Source organism: Somniosus microcephalus, chromosome 2 (genome assembly GCF_052327205.1).
Source record: "Somniosus microcephalus isolate GS21.2 chromosome 2, FLI_Smic_1.0, whole genome shotgun sequence".
In the NCBI taxonomy this organism is placed as follows: Eukaryota; Metazoa; Chordata; class Chondrichthyes; order Squaliformes; family Somniosidae; genus Somniosus; species Somniosus microcephalus.
Window position 1 is genome coordinate 331,184,384 of NC_140988.1, and position 18,817 is coordinate 331,203,200.

The 18,817-nt window shown below is 42.2% G+C and overlaps 1 protein-coding gene across 3 annotated transcripts in view; it reads left to right on the forward strand.

The window, feature by feature from the left end:
- myo5b (myosin VB) overlaps window positions 1–18,817 on the forward strand; it is a 360,722-nt gene that overhangs the window by 335,563 nt on the left and 6,342 nt on the right. For all 3 annotated transcript variants that reach the window (XM_085974944.1, XM_085974932.1, XM_085974939.1), the window contains 6 exons: window positions 2,439–2,532; window positions 3,713–3,850; window positions 6,702–6,853; window positions 7,715–7,804; window positions 14,484–14,634; window positions 16,526–16,811. In XM_085974944.1, the coding sequence (XP_085831070.1) occupies window positions 2,439–2,532; window positions 3,713–3,850; window positions 6,702–6,853; window positions 7,715–7,804; window positions 14,484–14,634; window positions 16,526–16,811 (911 nt within the window). The remainder of the gene's footprint in view (window positions 1–2,438; window positions 2,533–3,712; window positions 3,851–6,701; window positions 6,854–7,714; window positions 7,805–14,483; window positions 14,635–16,525; window positions 16,812–18,817) is intronic.

Consider the following 18,817-nt stretch of genomic DNA (forward strand, 5'->3'; position numbering starts at 1 on the left):
ATTTAAAAAATATTCTGTTTTTCTATTCTCCCTACCAAAGTGAATAACCTCACATTATACTCAATCTGCCACCTTATTGCCCACTCACTTAACCTGTCAAATCCCTTTGCAGGCTCTGTGTCCCCTTCTCACAGCTTACCTTCCCACCTAGCTTTGTATCGTCAGCAAACTTGGATATATTACACTCAGTCCCTTCATCCTAGTCATTAATATTGATTGTAAATAGTTGAGGCCCAAGCACTGATCCTTGCGACACCTCACTAGTTTCAGCCTGCCAACTGGAAAATTAACTGTTTATCCCTACTCTTTGTTTTCTGTTCATTAACCAATCCTCTATCCATGCTAATATATTGCCCCCAACCCCATGAGCCCTTATCTTGCATAGCAGCCTTTTATGTGGCACCTTATCGCATGCCTTTTGAAAATCCAATATGCTACATTCACTGGTTCGCCTTTATCTACCCTGTAAGTTACATCCTCAAAAAACTCTAATAAATTTGTTAAACACGATTTCCTTCATAAAACCATGTTGGCTCTGCTTAATGATATTATGATTTTCGAAGTGCCCTGTTACCACTTCATTAATAATGAATTCCAGCATTTTCCTGACGACTGATGTCAGGCTAACTGGTCTGTAGTTCCCTGTTTTCTTTCTCCCTCCTTTCTTGAATAGCGGGGTTACATTTGCTACCTTCCAATCCGCTGGGACCGTTCTAGAATCTAGGGAATTTTGGAAGATCACAACCAATACATCCACTATCTCTGCAGCCACCTCTTTTAGAACCCTAGGATGTAGGCCATCAGGCCCAGGGGATTTGTCGGCTTTTAGTCCCATTAGTTTCTCAAGTACCTTTTCTCTGCTGATATTAATTACTTTAAGTTCCTCAGTCTTCTTAGCCCCTTGGTTCCCCACTATTTTTGGTGTGAGATTTCTGTAATTTCGAAACTACCTCTTCTGATATTGACAAAGCTACCACTGGCCCAAGTTGTTGCAGGGTGAATGAAGATGGGCAAATAAAAAAGCCAATAGGACCAATATTTCTACTAAATAGTTTAACTTTATTACAGCCCTTTCTCTGGATGTATAGAAGCTGTGATAACTCCGCTTCCTAATGGTATTCACACACTTTCTATTGCTGAACCTAAGTAAAAGAGAGTGAATCCTAATTCAGTCAACAACCCACTGCAAGGCAGGCCATGAACAGAGCATCAGAGACATATGGAGCAGCAAGCCTGCTGAGAACCACAGGAGAAAAGGAGGCGATCTTCAAGTGGCCCCCGGGATTGTTTTTAAGTAGCACTGTTTTATGTTTTGGTTTAAACGATGATATTTCATAGCCCTGAAAGACATTTGGTAAATAAAATATACAGAAACCAATAACTTAAAGTTTCTGTCTTGCCAGGTACATTTGTAGATAGTTTTGGAAATGGTTAAAGGTTACTCGCTGCACCCTGCAACAACTTGGGCCAGTTTAGAAATTACAGAATAAGTTGTACAAAATATGCAGGTGGGCAGAACAATGGCAGATGATAGCCTGTAAAATGCTGCACATAGTAAGGGAAAATAGGCGACACACATACGCCATGAATGGTGTTGAAATAGCTAAGGATGAAGCTGAAAGAGATGTAGGAGTCTTAGTAAACTCGATGGCTAACATGCCCAACCAATGCAGAGTGGCAATCATTAAAGCCAAAACAGTAGAATGTAAGTTAGAGCAGGTTGTGATCAAACTTTATAACGCTCTGGTCACACTGCACTTTGAATATGACCTCTAGTTTTGGTTGCCGGGCAACATGAGGAACATTCGAGCGCTGGAGGCAGTACAGAGAAGAGCCACAAGGTTGATCAAGACTGAATAAACTGGGCTTTTCAGTATAAAAAGGTGTCTGAGAAGTGATCTTCCAGAAATACATGATATGGGAATAGAAAAAGTAAACCTAGAGTATTATAGCAAAATACTGCAGATGTTGGAAATCCGAAATAACAACAGAAAATGCTGGAAAAACTCATTAGTTCACTACTAATTAAATTGGGGGAGTAGGACAACAGCAACAGGTTCAAACTAGTAAAATGTAATTTTAGGACCGATCTCAGAAAATTCTCCTTCACACAAAGAGTGATCAATGTAAGGAATGGCTTCCAAATAGAGTAGTGGAGGCAAAAACCCTGGAATCATTTAAGAAACAATAACATGCTACAATGGGAGGTAAATCAAGCAGAAACATCAGTGTCTCTAATCTTATATTCTTGCATTATATATCCTGTGCCAGTTGTGTTCCTGCATGACATTTCCATAGCCGAAGGAATCATCATGTTCCACTCAGTTTTGGGTTATTTCTATTTGTACTTAATAATAACGCTCAATGCAATATAATCCACTTAGTATAACGCACAAATACTGAACCTGCTAATATTTATCCACCATCTTGTGTTCTAGGACCTTAAAGAGCTGGTAGAGAAACAGGAGAAGAATGAGAAGAAGTTGAAGAAGCAACTCAAGATCCACATGAAGAAAGTTCAAGAGCTTGAAGGTATAACTGAGTTTAGAACGCCACTGTCTGGGATAAACCTGGGGCATTCCTGATTTGTGTGGCTCCATTCTGTTATGCAGTTACCAGCTGAGCCACTAGGGGGAATCCTTAGCTCCAGCTGAAGTCCCAGAATCGAGCATTTTATGTTACTGCTTTTCAATCTTGAGGAGGTGTGGTGGTTACCAGAAGCAAAGGGGAGTATGAGCTTATGTGTATATATAAAATAGTGTATATAGATGTACAAATGGATATTATATGCTGATATGCACAAAGTTTTAATTGAGAAAAAACAGTAATATTTTGCTTTGGAAAAGTCCTGCTCAGCTATCCAATCTAATGTCTTGTGAACCTTTCTCCAAGTTCAATTTCAGCCAAGATCTAGTATTAACCAGGTCTGGCATAATTTGAATTGTTATTTTTTCTAATAAGATTATTTTTCAATGTCTAGAATGTTTGGGAGATTTATAGGCTCCCCTGATCTCAGTGGGAAAAGCAGACACCGTTCTTGAGCCATATACAGACATCAAGGTTCCAGATTTCATCCCTGGTCTGTGCTGAAGTCCGCCTCAATGTCCCTAGCTATAAAGGAAAAATTCAGGCAGGATTTGTGCTTGTGTTCACTGAGTTACTCCTGCTAAAAAAGTGAGAGTGTGGGGACATTGGGTGAGGACAGGGTTGACTGAGCTCAGCAGTGTTGCTTTTAGAGCCTGCTGAGACTCCCCGTCCAGACTTGCCCATGAAGAATGGCCACTGAAAGGAGCTGTCTCTTGATGGGACTGTACCCAACATGAGTAAGGAAGAGAATGGGAGAAAATTTGGTGGGGGGGGGGAATTAAGTAGGGGGCTCAATCTAGAGTTGGGATGTAGAGATGTGATCACAGCTATCATTGGTGAGAAATAGGGCTGATGTCACAAAGGAAAGATAACTTTTTGGTTTTGAGTGTTTGTTTACTGAGCTCAGGATAGTTTCCATGCGTTTTGGGTTATGGCCTATTACAAGTTACATTATATATGTTTGTTCTATCTCTCACCCGCCCTCACAGCAGAAGAAAAGAGCTTTAAGGCTGATTGCATAGCTTTTTATAGTGTATATAAATTTCTTGCTTCATTTCTAACCCATATTTTTAACTGCTTTTGAGATCTTTGCTGTAACTTAATATGGTGTTCCCTGTGTTATCAGCGCGGACCTTAGTGCAGAAGGAGCCAAGGCACGAACTAACGAGACAGGTCACTGTGCAACGCAAGGAGAAGGAGTTCCAGGGAATGTTGGAGTATTACAAGGAGGATGAATCCCTACTTATCCGCAACCTCATCACAGGTACATGACTGGGATTTTAGAATGGAAGAGGTTTGACTTGGTAATGACGTCATGTAGTATAAAGGGGAACCTTGGTGGATGAGCCTGGGACAGATGTCATAACAGGGGTTGTAGTGAATGAGCTAGTGAGAGGAGAAGTGCAAAGTGGGGCCATAGTGAATGAGTTGGTACAGGAATTGTGCTATGCAAAGAGTTGTGTCAAAAGGAGCTGTAGTGAATAAGACTGTTGAGGTTGACCAGAATCTCTGCTACAAAAAATCTTTTTTGTTTAATGGATGACTGTCCTTGCTACCTACTTCTGTCTCTTATGATATGCAGTTACTAGTTATTAAAGTTATCAGTGGTTTCATTAGTGGTAAAGAAAACAACTCGACGGAGCATAGTTGGGTATGTTCCTTTCCAGACATATGCTGCGACCCACCTGATTTTCTGTTCTTCACTGTGTCCAGGTGATCCAGTGTGTCAGGGCACAGACCCAGGGAAATCTCCCCTCAGAATTCAGATCCTCAGTTTTGGACTTGGAAAGTGTAAGAGCTCTGGTCTTGTACAATCATCAAATTACAATGCAGAAGGAGGCCATTTGGCCCGACTCTTCTGCCTGTATCCTATCCCCCAACAAGTTCCACTCACCACCCACCCCTGTCCTTCAGATCTAAGTTGGCTTCCAGTTCCCCCAAAACCCCAAATTGAAAATTCTCATGCTTATGTTTAGATTAGATTATTACGCCCGTTCTTATCTCAAATCTCCATCCCTCTGCCTCTGGCCTTGTGCATTTCCCTCTCCCCGCACTACCAGAGGTGCTGTGCCTCACCTCCTTTAAGAGGCTCCTTAAAATCCACCTCTTTGACCAAACTTTTGGTCAGCCCTCCTAACGTTTCCTTCTTTGGCTTGGTGTCTTTTTTTAAAAATTATACCGGAGTACCTTAGGGCATTTTTCTATGTTAAAGGCGCTACACATGGAAATTGTTGTTGCTGGTGCTGGCTCATCAATGGAGCCATCTACACTAATCCAATTTCCTTGTCCTTTATCAGTATCCTTTTATATTCTTTGTTTTCCAATACTTATCCAATTCCCTTTTAAATGCTATAGTCTCTGCCTGCCTCACTAGCTACTTGTGCTCCATGTTCTAACAACCTTCTGCACAAAAAATGATTTTCTAACTTTCCTTTTTATTCTTCTACTGATGATTTTCAGTCTCCCCCCCCCCCCCCCCCCGTGTTACTGATCCATCAACCAGTGAAAACAATCTTTTACTATTCACCCTCTCACAACCTTTCAGAAATGTGAAAAATCTGTTAGATCCGCCTTAACTTTCTCTGTTCTAGTGGAAAAAGTCCCAATTTTTCAGGCTTTTCTTACTAACTATACCCTCTCATTCCTGATATTCTAGTGAATCTTCTCTGCATCCTTTCCATGACACTAGTATCCTTCATATAATGAGATGCCTAGAACTGTATTTAACACTCCAATTTTAACTTAATTAAAGTGTTGTATAAATTCACTATCACTTCCTTGCTTTTATATTCAGTGCCCCCAAGTATAAGCCCAAAATTCCATTTCCCTTTTTAAATATCTTTTCTATCCGCATTTTCACCTTTAAAGAGCTAAGGCCAGAATTTTCTTCAGGGAGGCAGGTTGTGGGGGGGGGGGGGTGTGATCTCCGACTTTACCGGCAGGGCCTAATTTGAATGTGAGTCCTCGGTTTCCCGTCTGCAGCCAGCCAGCTTGAGAGTCTGGCTGGCCACAGGGGTGGGGGGGGTGGTGTCGGGAATCGGATTGGGCTTGGCAATCAGTGAGGGGAGGGGGAGGGGGGTGTTGGCAATCGGGAGGCGGGGAGAAAGGATCATCGGAGGCGGGCGGGATTTGCAGGATCGGCCGGGGATCGGGGAGGTCGGGTCGGCAGACGATTGGGAGGTGATCGGGGAGGTTGGGGATTAGCAGGCAACCAGGGGGGTGCGGATCAGGGCCAGTCTCCTCCTCATCATTTGGTTGGGGGTTGTGGGGGGGAGGCCTTGTGGTGGGGTCTCCAATCACAGGGGGTGGGTTAGGCAGGGACACTGGATCCAGGAGGTAGGTATAAATCCACTTACCTCCTGGATGCAGCAGTCACCACCTCTGTTTAACTGCTGGGTTTCACGAATTGTGTGAAACCCGTCCCCAGGCAGTTAAATTCAAAATGGACGGGGAAATGGAGGCTTCCAGCCTCATAACAATATTTAAATTAAAGTTATCCTCCCCCCGCCCCCGGGAGCGGGTTGGTCGCTTGCCCCCGTCCTGCCTCCGGCTAAACGGGAAGTGGGCAGGTTGGAGGCGGGATCAGTTCGAGAATCCCATTTTTAACTATTTAACTGCCCTCACGCTCTAAACCCACCTGTTTTTTTTCGGGGAAAATTCTGGCCTATGTATCTACACCCTTAGATTTCACTCTGTTAAGAATCTTACCAATTAGGATATATTTTTCTTCAATGTAATTTTTCCCAAATATTTACTTCTTCACATTTCTCTGCATTGAACTATGCCTGCCATCTATCTGTCCACGTCACTAACCTGTCAGTTTTTGACTGGTATCACCACGGTGCAGTGTACATCCTTTTTTAAATAATCTGCATCATACAGTGGGAAAAAAAATACCAGAAATGTATTATCGCTCATTCTCTGCCTTTTACAAAATTAAATGCCAGCAGTGTTTTTTATGTGAATGCTCTGCTTATGTGAGGAGTGGTGTCAACAGAAGCTGGGGCGAATGACTAATTATTCCCAATCATCTTCCCAATAGGCCACGCGTCAACACTGCTGGTACGACTAGTGATTAAACTGTTCTGTGTTTTCTCCTTCCCACCCATTTCTAGACCTGAAGCCTCAAGCGGTGTCTGCCACAGTGCCGGGCCTGCCTGCGTACATCCTCTTCATGTGCCTTAGACACGCAGATTATGTTAATGACGACCAGAAGGTCCACTCGCTCCTCACTGGTACCATTAATGGCATCAAGAAAGTGTTAAAGGTAAGGGATTCATGTCTCCAATGCAGCCTCTGAATGCTTCCTGAGTGAGGTTAGAGCTAAGTGAGATTCTGATGATTTAACCGTTACTTAAAATTGATTACACTGTAACCTCCTTCTTAGGCAGTCCCACGGAACCGAGGATGACTTGCTTCCACATTAAAAATGAGTTCTCAGGTGACTGATGAGTCCAGTGCGGGACCTACAGTCTCTGTCACAGGTGGGGCAGATGGTGGTTGAAGGGGCGGATGGGTGGGGTGCTTAGGTTGACGTGCGCTCCTTGCGCTGCCTGCACTTGGCTTCCACTTTCTCCTGGCGAAGAGACTCGGTGTTCGGCGCCTTCCCGGATGCTTCTCCACTTTGTGCGGTCTTGGGCACACCGTAACACATTCTCATAAAATAACCTTCAGCTTTCCCCCTCCTCTCCTGAAGGCACTGACACATGCAGGGTTTCATTTTCATAGGCGCTGGCTTGTACAGGAATACGCAGCGAGTTTCAGCAGGATACTTGACAGTTGAGGAACATTACAGTCGAGGTTGTTCCCATCTCCACGGGTGATTCCTAGTGGGAGTCACTGGATAGATACCAGGGACAGGAATCCTGGTTTATCTTTGTTTTCTCTCCCTGGTACATAGGCACTGAGGCCATTTGTAGTGTCCTAGCTGCCATCCTAGCTAAGCCCAGCTAATTCAGTGCACACTGGAAAGTCGAATCTGTGACCTTCCTGGTCTCGGTAGCTCAGTTTCACAGTGGGCCGTGAAGGAAACCACAAGTATTTTATTTTTTAAATATCTAGTATACTTGAGGCTATTTCTACATTTTAAGCTGTTTTGTTAAAAAATAATAATTTTTGTGTTTTTCAGAAACATAACGATGACTTTGGAATGACGTCATTTTGGTTGTCCAATAGTTGCCGCCTATTACACTGTTTAAAACAATACAGTGGAGATGAGGTAAGTCTGGTTTATCATTTCTACTCAGCAGCAGACCATGTTTTCTAAAAAAAAGAATGTTTGCTCATCACAGTGTAGGATGTCATTGTTGGAGAAAGCTAGACTTTCTCTGCCAATCAAGCACTCCCGGATCAAGTGTAGCACAGCCAGCTAGAGCAAAGATCCCTCGAATCATCCCCAATAGTGTGCCTTAGCCCAGCCTTGGAATAACACTTCCTACTGCACAATGCAAGTGTTTTTTTCCATTCCCACATTAACAACCTCTCTGAGATTGCCAATTAGGGGCCATGTCCACAAGGACTTGGAAAACATCATTTCATCGGCAAAAATTAATGGGCCCACAGCACAAAATTATGACCGCTAAATGGAAATCTCAGCAAGCTTAACGGATTATAATTACCACATCTTCTGGAAAGGCAAAGGACAGAGGGCAACAAGTTTCTTCCACATTACTGGTGACTTGTTAAAACCATGCTTTATGTCCTAGAATAGAATCATACAGCACAGAAGGAGGCCATTCGGTCCATTGTATCTGTGCTGGCTCTTTGGTAGAGCTATCCAATTAGTTATTTATTTAGATACAATGTACTCCTAAATATGAAATACCTGATACATTCTCAGCATGTTTCCACTTTCTGTTCTTTTTTTTTATTAGTAATGTGTTTGCCCCCCACCCACACTTCAAAGTCCTACTTGAATTAAGAGCAAAGGCAATTCTTCAAGAAAGCTTTTATTTTTTTTAAATCTCCACATTAGAGGTATAGAGTATGAGTCACTTACAGAGCATGATGATGAAATAATATTCACATAATCACATATCTTTCTAAATATTAATAAAATCTTATGCCAGCGTCCCACTAGTCTTTAACTTACAATTTCTAATAAGAGGATTTATATAATTTGTGTGTGTTTTTTTAAAATTGCAATTATACTTCTTCAAAATACAATGAAAGCAAAGCTAGATTTACTGTGTAGAACTCCCATTTGTCCTATACGTTCAACCTCATTTTGCATCAAATAAAACTTTTAATGTTTAGAATCATAGAATGATACAGTACAGAGGAGGCCTTTGCCAACTCTTTGAAAGAGTGATCCAATTAGTTCCACTCCCCGGTTCTGTCTCTATAGCCCTGTAAATTTTCCTTTACAAGTATATATCCAATTCTGTTTTGAAAGTTACTATTGAATCTGCTTCCACCACCCTTTCAGGCAGTGCATTCCAGATCACAACACGCTGCGTAAAAATATTTCCTCATGTCGCCTCTGATTCTTTTGCCTGTCACCTTAAATCTGTGGTTACCGACCCTTCTAAGAACATAAGAAATAAGAGCAGGAGTAGGCTATTCAGCCCTTCGAGCTTGCTCCTCCATTCAATGAGATCATGGCTGATCTGCTGCCTCAACTCTATTCACCGGCCCTATCGCCATATCCTTTGATGCCCTTACTAGTCAGAAATCTATCGACTTTGGTTTTGAATATACCCAATGACTGAGCCTCCACAGCCCTCTGGGGTAGAGAATTCCAAAGATTCACCACCCTCTGTGTGAAGAAATTTCTTCTCATAGAAACATAGAAGATAGGAGCAGTAGGTCATTTGGCCCCTCGAGCCTGCTCCGCCATTCAATGAGATCATGGCTGATCTCAGTCCTGAATGGCCTACCCTTTATCTTGAGGCTGTGGCCCCTGGTTCTAGACTTCCCAGCCAAGGGAAACATTCTCCCAGCATCCATCCTATCAAGCCCTGTAATAATTTTGTATGCTTCAATGAGATCCCCTCTCATTCTTCTGAATTCAAGAGAATACAGGCCTAGTCTACTCAATCTCTTCTCATACGACAGTCCCGCCATCCCAAGAATCAATCTCGTGAACCTTTGTTGCACTCCCTCTGTGGCAAGTATATCCTTGGGTAAGGAGACCAAAATTGTACACAGTAGTCCAGGCGTGGTCTCACCAAGGCCCTATATAATTGGAGTAAGACTCCTTTACTCCTGTACTCAAATCCTCTTGTAATGAAGGCCAGCATAATATTTGCCTTCCTAATGGCTTGCTGCATCTACACATTCACTTTCAGTGACTCATGTACAAGGACACCCAGGTCCCTTTGAGCATCTGCATTCTCCATCTTTCACCATTTAGGAAATACTCTGCCTTTCTGTTTTTTCTACCAAAGTGGATAACTTCACATTTATCCACATTATATTCCATCTGCCATGTTCTCGCCCACTCACTGAACCTGTCGAGATCCCCTTGAAGCCTCTTTACATCCTCTTTGCAACTGACACTGCCACCTAGCTTTGTATCATCAGCAAATTTGGAAATGTCACATTTAGTCCCCTCCTCCAAATCATTGATATAGATTGTGAATAGCTGGGGCCCAAGCACCGATCCCCACTAGTCACATCCTGCCATCCTGAAAAAGACCCGTTTATCCCTACTCTTTGTTTTCTGTCTGTTAACCAATTCTTAATCCATGCTAGTATATTACCCCAAATTCCATGTGCCCTAATTTTGTTCACCAACCTCTTGTGGGACCTTATCGAAGGCCTTCTGAAAATCCAGATACACCACATCTAACGGTTCCCCTTTGTCTACTCCACTAGTTACATCCACAAAGAACTCAATAGGTTTGTCAAACAGGATTTCCCTTTCATAAATCCATGTTGACTCTGCTCAATCTTACTATTAGTTTCTAAGTGCCCAGTTATTGCATCCTTTATAATAGATTCCAGCATTTTCCCAACTACTGATGTGAGGCTAACAGGTCTGTAGTTCCCCGTTTTCTCTCTCCCTCCTTTCTTAAATAGCGGGTTACATTTGCTATCCTCCAATCTGCAGGAACCGTTCCAAAATTCTATAGATTCTGGAAGATGACAACCAATGCGTCCACTATTCCAATGGCCACCTCTTTCAAAACCCTAGGATGTGGGTCATCCAGTCCTTGGGATTTACCAACTTTTAGTCCCATTAATTTTGCTAGTACTGTTTTTTTACTAATAATAATTTCTTTAAGTTCCTCATTCTCATCACACCCTTGGTTTTCTCGTATTTCTGGGAGATTTTTTGTGTCTTCCTCCGTGAAGACAGAAACAAAGTATTTATTTAATTTCTCTGCCATTTCCTCATTCCCCATTATAAATGTTCCCGTCTCTGACTGTAAAGGACCTACATTTACCTTTGCCAGTCTTTTCCTTTTCACATACCTATAGAAGCTTTTACAATCTGTTTTTATATTTTTCGCTATTTGCCACTGGAAACCATTTCTCTTTATTCGTTTTGAACACCTCTATCAAATCTCCTCTTAACCTTCTCTGCTCTAAGGAGAACAACCCCAGTTTATAAGAACATAAGCAATAGAAGCAGGAGTAGACCATATGGCCCCTCGAGCCTGCTTTGCCATTCAGTAATATCATGGCTGATCATCTACTTCAACTGCACTTTCCCACCCTTTCCCCATTTCCCTTGGCCTCCTCAGTGTCCAAAAATCTATCTATCTATCTGTCTTGAACATACTCAATAACTGAGCATCCACAGCCCTTTAGAGTAGAGAATTCCAAAGATTCACAACCCTCTGAGTGAAAAAATTTCTCCTCATCTCAGTCCTAAATGGCCCTTATCCTGATACCCCTAGTTCTAGAATCTCTCAGCTAGGAGAAACAGTCTCTCGCCATCTACCCTGTTACGCCCTCGAAGAATTTTATATGTTTCAATGAGACCACATCTTATTCTTCTAAACTCCGGAGAACATAGGCCCATTCTACTCGGACTCTCCTCATAGGACAACGCTCTCATCCCAGGAATCAATCTAGTGAACCTTTTTTCCACCTTCTCTAAGGCTTGGGTTAGAAGACCAAAACTGTACACAGTACAGAAGGATTAGAGGGGAGTTGAGGAGAAATGTTTTCACCCAGAGGGTGTTGGGGATCCAGAATGCACTGCCCGAAAAGGTGGTAGAGGCAGAAACCCTCGTGGCATTTAAAAAGTACTTGGATATGCACTTAAAGTGCCGTAACCTGCAAGGCTACGGACCAAGAGCTGAAAAGTGGGAATAGGCTGGATAGCTCTCTTTCGGCCGGCACAGACACGATGGGCCTAATGGCGGCCTCCTGTGCTGTAAATTTATGATTCTATGAGTACTCCAGGTGTGTTCTCACCAAACCCCTGAATAATTGCAGCAAGACTTACTTATTCTTATATCCCAACCCCCTTGCAATAAAGGCTAACTTACCACTTGCCTTCCTAATTGCTTGTTGTACCTGCATGTTAACTTTGTGATACAAGGACCCCCAAATCCCTCTGCATACCAATATTTACTAGTGTCTCAACTTTTTAAAAAATATTCTGCTTTTCCATTCTTCCTACCAAAGTGGATAAGTTCACATTTCCCCACATTATACTCCATCTGCACCTTCTTGCCCACTCAGTTAACCTGTCTATATCCCTTTGCAGCCTCTTTGTATCTCACCTAGTTTTGTATCATCAGTAAACTTGGGTACATTACACTCGGTCCCCTCATCCAAGTTATTGATATAGATTGTAAATAGTTGAGGCCTAGGCACTGATCCTTGCGGCAACCCACTGGTTGCAGCCTGCCAACCTGAAAATGACCCGTTTATTCCTACGATAGCAAAATACTGCGGATGCTGGAAATCCGAAATAACAGAAAATGCTGGAAAAACTCAGCAGGCCTGAGTCTTGACAAAGGGTTTGACTCGAAACGTTGACTCTATTTTTCTCTGCACGGATGTTGCCTGGCCTGCTGAGTTTTTCCAGCATTTTCTGTTGTTATTCTGTTTATTCCTACTCTCTGTTTTCTGTCCGTTAACCCATCCTCAATCCAAGCTACAGGAAACTTTGTGATATCCGGCACCGACGGGACCGAGCTGTTGCCATCCCATCAAAACTGCTGGACAAACCAGCGCTAATGTTAAAACATACGGAAGCTTTTGAGCTCCATATCTAGCAACAAACCCTGTTGCTTAGCGACAGCTTCTAAACAGTCAGCCGTAGCTTGCAAGCGTCTCTGTAGCTAAGCAACAGCAACACCTTGCAGAGCCTGACTGGTGAAAAAAAAAGCAACGAAAAGAAAAAAAACTTACTGAACCGACTCCTGAATTTTGCCGGTGGCTCGAGCATTCCGGACAGTTAACCTCCGGATAAACCAAAGTTTCCTGTAATATATTACCCCTAATCCCATAAGCCCCAATCTTGTGTAATACCTCTTGTGTGGCACCGTATCGAATGCTTCTCCAGTCTCTCCATGTAACTGAAGTCCCTCATCCCTGGTACCATTCGAGTAAGAAGAGCAGGGGAGTTATCCCCGGTGTCCTGGCCAATATTTATCCCTCAATCAACATAACAAAAACAGATTATCTGGTCATTATCACATTGCTGTTTGTGGGAGCCTGCTGTGTGCAGATTGGCTGCCGTATTTCCTACATTACAACAGTGACTACACTTCAAAAAGTACTTCATTGGCTGTAAAGCGCTTTGAGACATCCAGTGGTCGTGAAAGGCGCTATATAAATGCAAGTCTTTCTTTTAAATCTCTTCTACACCATCGCCAAGGCCTTGACATCCTTCCTAAAGTGTGGTGCCCAGAACTGAACACATTGAACTCAACTTTTCCTGCCACCTACAAAGATTTGTGTACATACACCCCGAAGTCTCTCTTCCTGCACCCCCTTTAAAATTGTACCATTTAGTTTACATTGCCTCTCCTCCTTCTTCCTACCAAAATGTATCACTTCACACTTCTCTGCATTAAATTTCACCTGCCACGTGTCTGCCCATTTTACCAGTCTGTCTGTGTCCTCCTGAAGTCTGTTACTGTCCTCCTCATTGTTGATTACATTTCCGAGTTTTGTATTATCTGCAAACTTTGAAATTATGCCTGTATACCCAAGCCAAGGTCATAAATATTTATCAATAAGAGCAGTGGTCTTAACACTGACCCCTGGGGAACACCACTGTATATTTCTCTCCAGTCTAGAAACAAAAATTCACCACTATCTGCTTTCTGCCCCTAGCCAATTTCACCCCTTTAATGCCATGGACTTTAATTTTGCTTTCAAGTCTAATACGTGGTATTTTGTCAAACCCCTTTTGAAAGTCCATTTCCACAACATCAATCACACTACCCGCTCCCTTACTTCATCAAAGAACTCAATGAATTTAGTCAAATACGATTTGCTTTTAACAAATCCATACTGACTTTCATTAATTAGCCCATACTTCAAGCAATCTTTTCTGACTTCACCTGACGAAGGAGCAGCGCTCCAAAAGCTTGTGATTTCAAATAAAACTGTTGGACTATAACCTGGTGTTGTGTGACTTCTTACATTAATCTTTTCTATGACACTGGTGTGTAATATTTGCCATGTTGCATTTTGACATTTATTTGGGAGATTAGAAACACTGTGTAACAGCAAGCGGCAGATGAAATGGGTAAAGACGGTTCCCTGCTTTGGGACATGCTAAGAACATGCAAGGCCTGTTATTTCTTTTTTTCTAATGCTCATGAGCAACGTATAAGGATGTGCCTATTTTCTTGGGTCTTTTTATTGGTCTTTTGTGGATTTGTTCATTAGTGGTTTGGTCCCTTCCGAAAGAGGGAATATGTGAAAATAAACTACGCAAAAATAAAATCTTATTTTCTCATGTTCCTTCTCAATTCCTTCAGGATTTCATGAAGCAGAATAATGCACGGCAGAATGAGCACAGCCTCAAGAACTTTGATCTCACAGAGTACCGCCAGGTTCTAAGTGACCTCTCTATTCAGATCTATCAGCAGGTGGTTAAAGTCGCAGAAGGTCTCCTTCAGCCCATGATAGGTAAAGCTCTTATTCATAGATACTACTTTTTGTTTTAAAAACCAACAATCTCCCCATTTCTCTCAAAGGCACCCATTATTTAAAGTACAGCTCCACGGGCATTGCTACCCTCTGGTACCTTGACCTAGTGGCCACTTTTCACATTTGAGCTAAGACAATGAGTGTCGGCGGGTTATTTGGATTGCCGGGCACTAGAGTGTATCACAGTTGAGCTTGGTACTGACCTCACCTGATATCCACACTTTCCACCATGTATTATTGAATAGTGATTGGGTGTTCCCTGGTCGATTTTTTCCCCTCTTCACTCCACCCCCCCAGGCATATGGGCACTCATGCTATTCATAGCATCCCAATGACATCCCACATGAGATTACCTAACTCCACATAGGCCAGGGGTAGAACCTGGGACCTTCTTGGTCTGTGCCACACCAGGGTACATTCACTCGGAGCCATGAGGGAAGCTCCATGAATACTTTCACGCAGGCAAGACATTTTCTATTCAGATGTTCTTTAGTGAACAAATGTCAGCTTTAAAAAAAAAATGAAGCCGTTAAAAAGAATTATGATTTAATATCCTTTTATTGTTTTTCTGGCTCTGTTGATTTTTTGAAATATTGATGAGCAGGCACAAATGCTACCTTTGGGAAAATTGACTTGAAGAAATTACTGAAGGTGAAGGAAGCTGAATTAATCATTCCTATAAAACCTTCAGAATCCTGGGATAATGATTCTCACTTCTTATGTTATTTCAGCCCCTTTTATACTGTTGACTTCAGCATTCCTCTTAAAGCTGCCTGAACTAATGAATTAAGTTTGGGAGATGGGTACTAGAGTTGGTTTGCATATTGTTCTTTGTCTTCTGGTATCTTGATTTGAATGAAGCTCAGAGTAGATGGAATGGAGTATCTCTGCTAGGCATAATGATCCAGGAGCAGTCTCACTCGGTTCTTAATAAGTGCAGATCCACAACACAAAACTACCCCACTTACATAAAAAATATGCAGTGATTGGCAATTTCACACATGCTTATGTTATACATTTATTAGTGCACTGGCCCCACTCTAATGGTAAATACGGTAAAATCAAGTGTAAATTAGCTGCACTTAGCTGCTGCTGTGCCCTTCATAATTGTGCAGAGACCTATCCTAGAGGAGATTTTGTAGTGGATTTATTTTATTACTTCTAGTCTAACTCTTAAATCTGCAACCTTGCCCCCAGAATTGATTATATTGTGCCCATAGTCAAGTATGAACACCATTGAAGTGTACAACAAACCCAGCTCCAGCTTGTGCCGGCCATGTGACACTGACCACTCTGGTTTCATCTGTATCGAGCTGTGCTATTCCTGTCCTGGGAGTGTTCAATACTGAAATGGAAAAATGCTCCATTCCTCTTAATGACACCCTTCACGCCAATGGACACAAGACTTCATCCAGAAAAAAACACAAAGGGGTGAAGTTTGACCAGGAATAGACAGAAACTGATTCCTCTAACAAAGCCCACTGCAATATTTTTTTTAACTTGCTGTCAGGATGTGTGCAGCGCTGGTAAGGCCGCATTTATTGCCATTCCCTACTTGCGCTGAGAAGCTGGTGGTGTGCCCATGTTGAACATTGAGGAAAATATTATAGTGAAACATATACTCTGATGGGATAATTTTTTTTCTTAATTTTATTTATATATATATATATTATATATTCGATATATATATTGTCAATAAGTATATCAATCCTTTAAATTTAAATACAAGATAACTTATTATTGTACTCCAGTGTGAAAAACAATTTGGTTTAGTACATGCTATCTGGCACTTTCTTTTTTGTATCCCGTGAGATGCATGTCTGGGGTAGCTGATTTAGTTTGTATTAATACTCTCGCTTTTTTTTTTAAGTATCTGCAATGTTAGAAAATGAGAGCATCCAGGGTCTGTCCAGTGTGAAACCCATGGGCTACAGGAAACGCTCTTCCAGCCGGGTGGACGGAGACAGCAGCTACACTCTGGAGGCCATGCTGCGCCAGCTTAACCTGTTAAACCACACCATGTGCGAGCATGGACTGGATCCTGAGATTATCCAACAGGTCTTTCGGCAGCTTTTCTACATCATAAATGCTGTTACACTTAACAATCTGCTACTGAGAAAGGACGTGTGCTCATGGAGTACCGGAATGCAGCTCAGGTATGTTGCTGGAGAATGATTCTCTCCCACCCCAAGGCGCTGTTACGTCTCAGAGTCCACAAAGCCCCCCCATACTCAAATATCAAGATTCAATGAGTCAAAAGTGATTGAGAGAGAAGTTGGTTTGTTACTGGTTCCCAAAGTCTCATTGATGATGCACACATTGCCTTCAGGGTGCCAATCAGTGGCATACATTAATCAAAAAAGCTGTCATTTGATCAAGGTGTCGGTGGTCTTGGTCCATCACAACAGAATAATACAGATGACTGCAAGAAACCCTGGCAGCAGCTATGATGTTTTCATCTTATGAGAATGGATAGTGACACAACTATTTGAGGGAGCAAGTTGGATGGATGCAGGGGACCAACAATACCCTTGCTACCCCAACTTTTGATATTATTTCAGAACCCCTACACTCAGACTAAAAAAAAATACAGTGAGGCTCATGCATCCATCCAAAATCCGGTGGAACATAAAATCAGGATTGTACTGGCCTCGCTAGACGTGCTCCTATCTAGTTATCCAGCAAGTTAAACACTTATTCAAATAATTCCTCGTGAAGCCGTTTTGCTGTTTGAAGCTTTACTTGAACAAATTTGTGAAACTGTAAACAAAGACAAAGTATGTTTTGTACATAAACTGAGTACTGTACATTCGATATTACATAAGATATAAACATATTTACAACAGTAGAATAGACTAATTATATAACTAACTAACATTTGGACTGTACTTCTGTAAATATTAACTATTACTTCTCACAAACATAGTATTGTCAAAATACTGCACTGACAAAGTTGCTATTATGCTAACAAACAAAGATACTCACAGATATTGCGCCTGGCCTAACATATGAGATCAGATTACATTGGATTGAGGATGGAACCCCTCATGGCAGATTCTCCATTGCTCTGCTAGGTTCTTTCTGGAATTCTACTTCCTGGGTCAAACAGGAAGAAAGGTAGAAAGGTCAAATGACCTCTGCTGCATACAAACACTGCTAACACAACAACCACCACCAGAGGGTGCTATCTGCATGTAAAATGTCCAGAACAAGGATGTTTGCACGGATTAGGTGGAATCCTACTCTATAGCTTTCTTTTGCATCTGTTGTGATCTGTACAAGTTTGCCATTAACCAGCAGAGCTGGAAGGTGAGCCTGCACCCTTGCCTACAGATGAGGGGAAAAAAGGAGGAAGGAGAAGTGACTCATCTGATGCTCAGCCAGATGGACTGGTGCATCACAGAATTATTAACTGATTAAAAGCAGCTCTACAGCCCCTACAAAAGAACCCCATTGGGCCTCCCTGTACCCGCTCCATAGCAACATGCTAGATCAGATCCCGCTGCCTTCACTACCATTCCCACGTTTTGTCCCAACAGCCTTGTTCCTACTGACCAGAAAATCATCACCAAATATTCCAATTTATTTTTCTACTCCGCAAGTGCGTCAATGTTTGTTTCCTCAGGACTGGCCTTTGATAGTGTAGGGTATATTATCTACTCCCTAATATCCTGCTCCTTCTAAGTGCCACCTCACTGGGAGGAGCAAGTGTTGTAGCATGCTACTGCTCCTCAGTGGAGAGCCCATGTCTCATCTGTGAAGAATGCCTGTTTCCGTTGCATCATGAGTTGCCTTGTCCTTACTGCTAGCACATTGCCATCTACGGTGGTTGGCTACAGCCATTCCATTACCTTCAGTTCTCCGAGTGGGCTGGCTGTGAAAGGTAGTTGTTTTCTCATCAATTTCTTCTCCTTTCATACCATTGCTGCTGAGTGCCCTGGACTGATGGTGGGAACAGAGTTTGCTAGCACCAAAGAGTGTGAAGCATGTTATGAGGTGCCCTTCAGCTGATTCTCTCGCTGCTGTAGACCAAGTAAAAACCTCTTGTAAGTTGGAGACAGTGGTCTCAATAGTAGCAGACACAGTGTTGATGAGTAATACTGCATCAGCGTTTATGGCATCTATCCTTAGAAAGATTATTTATGTAATGTTAATTAGTCAA